Below are 8,214 nucleotides of genomic sequence, written 5' to 3'. Positions count from 1 at the left end.
GGGAAAGAGGATAAGCAGAATTTGGGGATCAGGGCACCTGTGGACACTTGAAAGCTGTAACCTCGCTCATATTTCGCAAGGATAACTGCTTCATGTATGTTATCATATAATGAGTTTTAGGCCTGATGGAAATGTAAAAAATCATCTTAGCCCAAACCTGCATTTTAATGCCACACAGCCTGGTGGTAATTTATGGCATCTATAAAATAGACGGGTACACATATTATGAATATACTTTCCACTTCTCAGACCTTGATGTTCTGATGAGATATTACTTGCCTCCTTCATCTTACCTTGACATATGAGGTAGATGGCTTACATGGAGGATGATGTACGAACATTCTCAGACTCTGCACAGAAATTACTTGTCATTCGTAGAGATGTATGTATTCCTTTGTGGGCACAGTCTTATTTGTATACTGTCTCTCCATTTGCTTAAATATTGCACACTACAGCCTAGATTTGGAATTTACAAGGTACCCCTGGTTTAACGAAGCCATGACCGTCTCTGTCCTTTCCTACATCCTTCCCAGGCAACATGAAACGGTCATCCCAGGCGACCTCCCGCTCATACAGGAAGTCACCACAACACTGAGAGAGTGGTCCACCATCTGGAGGCAGCTCTACGTGGTGAGAAAATGGGATTTTGAATCGGAGCTTAGCAATAGAGAATGGTCTTTTTGGACCCCGCTGAACCAACAGGATAGTTTTCCTTTTTCCGGGAACCTCAAAAGCAGAACTTGTGGGAGCGGGTCATACTTAGCAGCCTGGCCCAGTACTCTGGCCACCCTAAGGGACCATGTGCCCTTCTACCTGCTTTGTGTTGAGGTGTAGCCGTGCTGACTACAGTGAAGTGGCTGTCAAGGAAGGGGCCATGGGTTTCACCTTTCCTTGTGTTGGAAAGGGAAATGGGCTGCTTTCAGGCTCTGGAAGACAGGCTGAGGCAACCTGCGCTGGGGTTCCCTCAAAGTTTGTATGTGAGTATGAAAGCGAAAATCTGCTTTTAAACTGTCGTAGGTGCTTCCCTGGTGGTGCAGTGGTTGAGAGTCCGCCTGCCGATGCAGGGGACTGGGCCCGTGAGCCATGGCCGCTGAGCCTGCGCGTCCGGAGCCTGTGCTCCACAACGGGAGAGGCTACGACAGTGAGAGGCCCGCGTACCACAAAAAAAAAAAACCCCAAAAAAGCAATAAACTGTCGTAGGTGCTTCGTTATGGATGCAGTAGAGAGGGATGGCTATCTTTGCCATTGTTTGCATGTAGATAATGCTGCTTATCATTTGAGAAAAATGATAAAGTCTTCTAGACCTAAGCGTGTCTGTTGCAGAGGGACGGAAATAGTTTACTTTCTGGCTTCGTGTGCGATGTCCAGTTCTCCTCATCTCGGAAGAAGCCTTATTAAGGCAGCGAGTTTGGAGCCCTGACATCTTCCATTTCATATTCCCCGGGGCATTTCTTTGCACATAAATTCCTGTTTACGGAAGCACACCTTTTGTTAAGCCTGTATTTCTTTTCAGAGTCTTAACTTCTCACCTGCTAATGTTGTCAGCACAAAGCTAGGACTCTGGAGGGAAGGCCGTGCTTCCATTTCTCGGGAACATAGAAAACTTTCCAGCGTCCCACAGCTGCTCTCCAGGCAGCCTTGTTGCTTTTGATTATACAGTGGTTTCCTATAAATGCACAGTAATAAGCAGTTGCAGTAATTGTTCATCAAATGTTCTCAAAAACCTAAAAGCGTAAAGTTAGCCGTGAATGTTTTGTGTAAATCTGAGCAATTTTGGAGTCGGTGTTTCATGTTAGCAATTTTTAAACAAAAATGCAGCAGGAAAACAAACAGGAGTTGATGCTGACAGATATGTTAGTGGACACGGTTTTAGCCATACAATCCCGGAACAGGCATTCCTAACTGTCACCTTGGTTTCCTTTTAAAAAATTTACATTTGCCTCTTAGGGATTTACATTGCTAGATTTGTGCAAAGCTAAACAACAGTGCTTATTATATATATATATATATATATATACACACACACACACACACACACACACACACACATATATTGCTCATAAATATTTTTTTTCCCCTTTGCTCTATGGCTGTAGACAAGTTAGGAAAATATTAAGGATTTTAGATATTTGGTAATGCTTTATAAAACTGGACAAGGAGAATTAATAAGATGGAAACAAACTTAATTTTAGAATAAACCATTGATTTTGATTATTTAGTTTTCATTTAAGGAATTCAGATTATGGGAATTCCTTGGTGGTCCAGTGGTTGGTTAGGACTCAGTGCTTTCACTGCCGTGGGCCCAGGTCCGATCCCTGGTTGGGGAACTAAGATTCTGCAAGCCTCGTGGCGTGGTCAAAAAAAAAAAAAAAAGAAAAAAAAAAGAAAAAAATTAAGATTAGGATGATACTAAGGAAAAAAGCTCATGGGATGGAAGATAATCTGTTAGGGCGTGATAGGATGGGTAAGTGGTGGGGGGTCTTAGAAACTCCTAGAAAGGATGTCAAATGTAGAAATACTGGGGGTGAGTGATTCAGCTGTGTAGGGGAGAAGTTATTCTGAAATGTAGCAATGACCACATTTAAATTTTTTATAGGCACCATGCCATGTAGAATTTTATCAAGTTAGGTTTCAGCTAGATTTTTTTTCATGGAAAGAACCACAGGATTCTCTTTCCTTTGGGTGATTCCTCATTTTCTTGATGAATTGTACTCTTTGCGGTGCGCAGGCTTCTCCTTGCGGTGGCTCCTCTTGTTGCAGAGCACGGGCTCCAGGCGCGCGGGCTTCAGTAGTTGTGGCTCGCCGGCTCCAGAGCGCAGGCTCAGTAGTTGTGGCGCACGGGCTTAGTTGCCCTGCGGCATGTGGGATCTTCCTGGAACGGGGCTCGATCCCGTGTCCCCTGCCTTGGCAGGCGGATTCTTAACCACTGTGCCACCAGCGAAGTCCCTCTTGATGAATTGTACTCTTGCTGTTGCAAAACTGTTGCTTTTCTTTGTACCATCAAACCCCTTGGAATATGTAGAAAGTGATAAGAGGTACGAGTTTTGTATCTTGTTTGTGCTTCCCTTTTGGTGTAAACGCACCGAGAGCTTGTAGACTCAGATTTTGCCTTTTGCAGAAGCCTCTCTGCACGTGCCAAATGCACCACAGTCACCAGAAGAGCCCAGAGGCACATTCTCTTGTAGCTCAGCCGACAGGCCTCAGGGTTGAGTTTCTCTGTGTGCTGAGAATGATTGGGGAAGAAGGTATTCTGAAGTCTCAGCAGGCAAGATCTGTCGGCTGGGCACTTCCTCAGGGAGCTGCAAGGGTTGCCCATTCATAGGCCAGATTCTAGAAGCTCCCGTGCTGGCTTTGAGGCTCCAAGTCCAGATCCTGCCCTGGTCTACTCTGGTTGGCTGGAATATGCAAGATTGTGCATTGTCTTTTATTCTTTTAATCTTTTCGTGTGTGATGGGAACCAAATTCTATCTAATGTGTTCAGTTCCATGCTAAAAACATCTTTAATTTGACATTAATTGAACACCATCATATAAAGCACAGACATGTCTATTTGAGAAAGAAAGAAATCCACAGTGCTCTTTTAAATCAAGAACTTAACAACTGGCTTTTCCCCCCTCGTCTAGCAAGATAACAGGGAGATGTTTCGAAACGTTCGGCACATGATCTACGACCTTATTGAGTGGCGATCGCAGATTCTTTCTGGAACTCTGCCACAGGATGAGCTCAAAGAACTGAAGAAGAAAGTCACTGCCAAAATTGATTATGGAAACAGGTTTGTTTATTTGAAAGATGATTTCATGCTTACATTATCCAGTATGATAGCATCCCCATAAACCTTGAGGAGAATATAATCCTATCTTACGATAAAACAAAATTTCTAACATCAAAATAATGGCACGGGTTTCATTTTTAAAAGGATGAGCTGTTTTCTCTTGGATCCTGAAGATCAGGGGTTTTCTGAGTCACTGTTGAAAAGTATTCTTTTCAAGAAGATGGGCCTGGGATAACCTGTCAATTGTCACTCTTTCAGAGGGGACCGCACAGTGATGCCCCTGACGGGGAACTTTTCCTTTCTCCTGACGGTATTTGACCTTGAGTCCAGACATGGGGGTACTTTGTGTAGTAACAAAAGCACCAGGTTTCTTTCTGTGCAGTCCTGCGTTCTGAAAGTTGGAAGGGACATCGAAGGGCACCTTAAAACTTGGCACCAGCGTAGGGACGCCAGATTTGGCGAACAGAAATACAGCCAGCTGGTCTCTTCTCTTCTCCGTCATCCTATGTGTGGTTGAATTTGCTCCTTGCCATGTCTTCTCACAAGACTTCCAGGATCAAGCGATTCCTGGCCAAGGAACAAAAGGAGAATTGTCCTATTCCCCAATGGATTTGAATGAAAACTGGTAATAAAATCAGGTACAATTCCAAGAGAAGACATTGGAGAATAACCAAGCTGGGTCTATAAGGGGCCTCACATGAGGTGGCGCACGTTTATCCTGGGTCAGGACCACTTGCATCTTACCATATCTCTCTGAGACCATCACTAGTATCTGAACAGCCGGATGTGTTTTATTTCTGTGTCAGTTTTTCTTCACTAGTGCAGAAACTATTATTATTGGCTTAATAATAAATACGTGAGACCTTTTGTTGGAAAAAGAATACAGCCAGCTAAATTTGCATTTTCGATATGAACAACACAATTGTTTTACAGGAGTATGTCTCATGCAAAAGTTCCCATTTACAGCAGGGTGCCGCCCAGCTGTGCTTGAATGCCTTTAACAATGATGCACTCACTCTCCCACAGAGATGCGTGTTCTAGTGTGAGCATGCATTTCTGATGCCCAGTCATCCCAGCTCTCCCAGGTTCTGTAACCAGAATGAGGCCACACCCTTTTATACCGGATAACTATTTGACTGTTCATATAATGTCAGAGCTGCAAGAAGCCTTAAAAAGTATCTGGTCACAGGACCCCCAAATGCTGGTCTATATCAGAATCACTTGGAAAGCTTTCAAAATATAGAATCCTGGGAACCACTCCTTAAGATCCTGATTGCTGATGTCTGGAATGCTGGCTAGAAATCCCAGTATTTAAAAATAGACTTGGACTGTGATGGGCAGCAGATTGGGAAACTACTGGTTTAGTCCAGCCTCCTCATTTTACACATTAGGACGTAAAGCTCAGAAAATAGCTCCATTCAGCTGAAGGGAGCCCTGGAAAAACTAAAAAAGTGTTTTGTAAAATCAGAATTATAACAGTTTTCTTTTCTGGTAATTCAGACTTTCAAGTGTGAAAAGGTTTTAAAAGCTGCATTATTAGTAAGATGTAATGTTTGGATTAGAAAAGGCTACAGGAGAAGGCTTTAAAATTGTTTTTCCCCCAGGAAGCCAGAGATTTCTGGGTATAGGATATTAGATATTGTTGCAGTGAAACCCACTTCAAGACCACCTGCCTAAAAAACCAAACTTTTGGAGCTTTGCTTTTATTTTCTCTTGGAGTATCATATTTTGAACTTATGTCCAGAAACCACCTGCTTAATTTGGCCGCGGGAAGCCAAAGTACATTATGTCGTGGAACAATCTAGTTAAGAAAGGGAAGTATTTCCAAACGTAATTTACTACTTTGATAGGAAATGCAGTCCTTAACAAGATAGGTTTTTGCCCAAGGAACTCAGATCTACTCCATAACTTCTCCAAAGCCCAATACTCTGTGCATATCTTTCTAGTTCCTTCTTCAGAAAACAAAATAGTAAAAAATAAAATCACTGTGTTGAAAGTCGGATTTTAAAATGGTTTCTGGGAGACATTTGAGAATGTGATTAAGGTCATGGACCATAAAATGCACATACATAACACATACACATACGCACACAATTTTGCACGTAATTTCAGGGGGTTCCCGCCCCACCCCCGCCAGAGGTGCTTTGGGCTCCACGGATTTAGTTTCTAATGGTGTTAGAGTCCCTTGCTCTGCTGCAGTGTACCTTCACAGTGGAGGCTCAGTCTGGATTCAGAACCACCCGAGCACCAGGTGCTGAGAACAGCGCATGGAATGGTTGGTGTGGAGATCCCTGAGAGACCACTTCCTGTGGCAGTTTCCACATGGCATTCCAGAAAGAGCATGGGCTCTGCCATGAGAGGGTTCTGGCTCAGAATCCAGGCCCTGGGGTCTTTTAGATGTTTCTCTGAGCTTAGGTTTCCTCCTTTGTGAAATGGGTCTGACCGCTGTACTGGCAGGCCTGAGGTACATGGCAGGGTGTACACAGCAGGCTGGAGCATGGCCAGAGCCTCTGCTTCTCAGGGAGCCTGATTCTGTGTGGCCTGCAGGACCTTCTGGTGAGTCCTCCTAAAGCCAGATGCTTTGTAGTTCTGCCCACGCCAGCCCGGGCCCTGCCCACATAAGAACGGATCCCACTTCATTAGCATTGACTGTGCCTACATCAGAATGGATCCCACTTCATTAGCATTGACTCCACCCACACCGGCACTGGTTTCTCCCAGGGGACGAGCAGTAATATTTAAGAAGGAGGGGCTTGGGCTTCCCTGGTGGCACAGTGGTTGAGAGTCCGCCTGCGGATGCAGGAGACACGGGTTCGTGCTCCGGTCCGGGAAGATCCCACATGCCGCGGAGCGGCTGGGCCCGTGAGCCATGGCCGCTGAGCCTGCGTGTCCGGAGCCTGTGCTCCGCAACGGGAGAGGCCACAACAGTGAGAGGCCCGCATACCGCAAAAAAAAAAAAAAAAAAAAAAAAAAAGAAGGAGGGGCTTTACCAGATTGGTGAATCTTGTTACAAAGACAGCTAATAAGAGCATAGAAGGTTTATTTTCTGTACCTCTTGAAATCCCTCACAATCATTACAACCACTAAGGTTCTTTTCATGCAAAGGGAAAAGCCTCTATTCGTTTAAAAGTCCGTTTACCCTGGGCTGCCGACAGGCCCAGTTGGTCTTGTGTCACCATCCGTGAATTTGCTCAGTAGATATATTAACAGGACAAAATGAGGTTTTTGTGATTGCCTTCCACAAACAGTGCAGTGGTCCAGCACAACTGACAAAACTAAACCTGCTTGACACGTTATTAGACTCATTCACCTGTAGCTTTAAGGTGTGTGACCTTCGGAGAAGTCAGAGATTAGTTCATCTAAGTGGAGGTTTTACTGCCAAGTCAACTTTCCTCTTCACCTTGTAACTGTTAAAGATATTCTCTAACTGAAATTTATCTTCATTTCAAAAGGTGTTTTCCTTTGTTGTGTGGTTAAAAAAATACAAATGCCCCGCTTCTGTAGACTTGTTAATAGCAGGAAGAAAAATCCAAAAGGCAAAGTGTAAGGCATCTGTGCTTAAGATCCTCATCTTATTAAAAGAAAACCAGAACACACCACCGTAGCACAGCTCTTGGTTTCTTTCTTTATATGATTACCTTTGTTTATTCTTTAAATAAAAATTGTGGTAAAAATTACCTATTTTGTTGGATTTGGGGAAATGGAGAGAATGTTGCCAAAAAACATTTCCAGATACAGACGGACAGGTTTATTAGTCAGATGCTGCCTGTGTTTTAAGTTGGCTACTACATTTAGCCATCTGGCCAGAAAGTTGCTTAACATTACTGTGGATGACTTCCGTATGTTCTGTGTTGAAACAGTAGAACGTCTTTATCGGAAATCTTCTGCTGGGCTAATTAAGGGATTAGAACTGACTCTAGGTAGTAGGAAATTAGTGCAGTGGAAGCTGCCAGAGACAGTGGTGAGGAAATGGAGTGGTGGGTGTGCCTCTGCTCCAGCTTTTCCTTCCTCCCACCTCTCCCCAACCACCAGCTGTATATATTTGGGCATATTGGTGGGCATGTGACTGTATATACGTACACATACACACACAAATTTATATACACTCATGTGCCACAGCATATACATGGCATGTGTCTGCTTTAAACTTTAAAACAAAACAAAAACAAAAGAAAAAACTGTCCATACAGTTCACATGGTAATTAGCAACGTACATTTCATTTGGACTTTGTAGATCTGTAGGACAAAGCCACTATGGCAATGGAAGTAAAAACTGAATAAGTTTTTGTTTTGTTTTGTTTTTTTGCGGTACGCGGGCCTCTCACTACTGTGGCCTCTCCCGTTGCGGAGCACAGGCTCCGGACACGCAGGCTCAGCGGCCATGGCTCACGGGCCCAGCCGCTCCACGGCATTTGGGATCTTCCCGGACCGGGGCACGAACC

At 44.1% G+C, this 8,214-nt stretch overlaps 1 protein-coding gene and 1 pseudogene across 1 annotated transcript in view; both read left to right on the top strand.

Moving 5' to 3' along the window:
* DOCK1 (dedicator of cytokinesis 1) overlaps positions 1-8,214 on the top strand; it is a 475,984-nt gene that overhangs the window by 13,948 nt on the left and 453,822 nt on the right. The window contains exons 5-6 of the mRNA XM_007451187.1: positions 534-630; positions 3,624-3,772. Of these exons, the coding sequence (XP_007451249.1) occupies positions 534-630; positions 3,624-3,772 (246 nt within the window). The remainder of the gene's footprint in view (positions 1-533; positions 631-3,623; positions 3,773-8,214) is intronic.
* Positions 4,304-4,459, top strand: LOC103077887 (60S ribosomal protein L39 pseudogene; annotated as a pseudogene).

This window comes from Lipotes vexillifer, unplaced genomic scaffold (assembly GCF_000442215.2).
Source record: "Lipotes vexillifer unplaced genomic scaffold, Lipotes_vexillifer_v1.1 scaffold248, whole genome shotgun sequence".
Taxonomy (NCBI): domain Eukaryota; kingdom Metazoa; phylum Chordata; class Mammalia; order Artiodactyla; family Lipotidae; genus Lipotes; species Lipotes vexillifer.
Note: the sequence above shows the minus strand (reverse complement) of the source record. Positions and strands in the feature narration are given on the sequence as shown.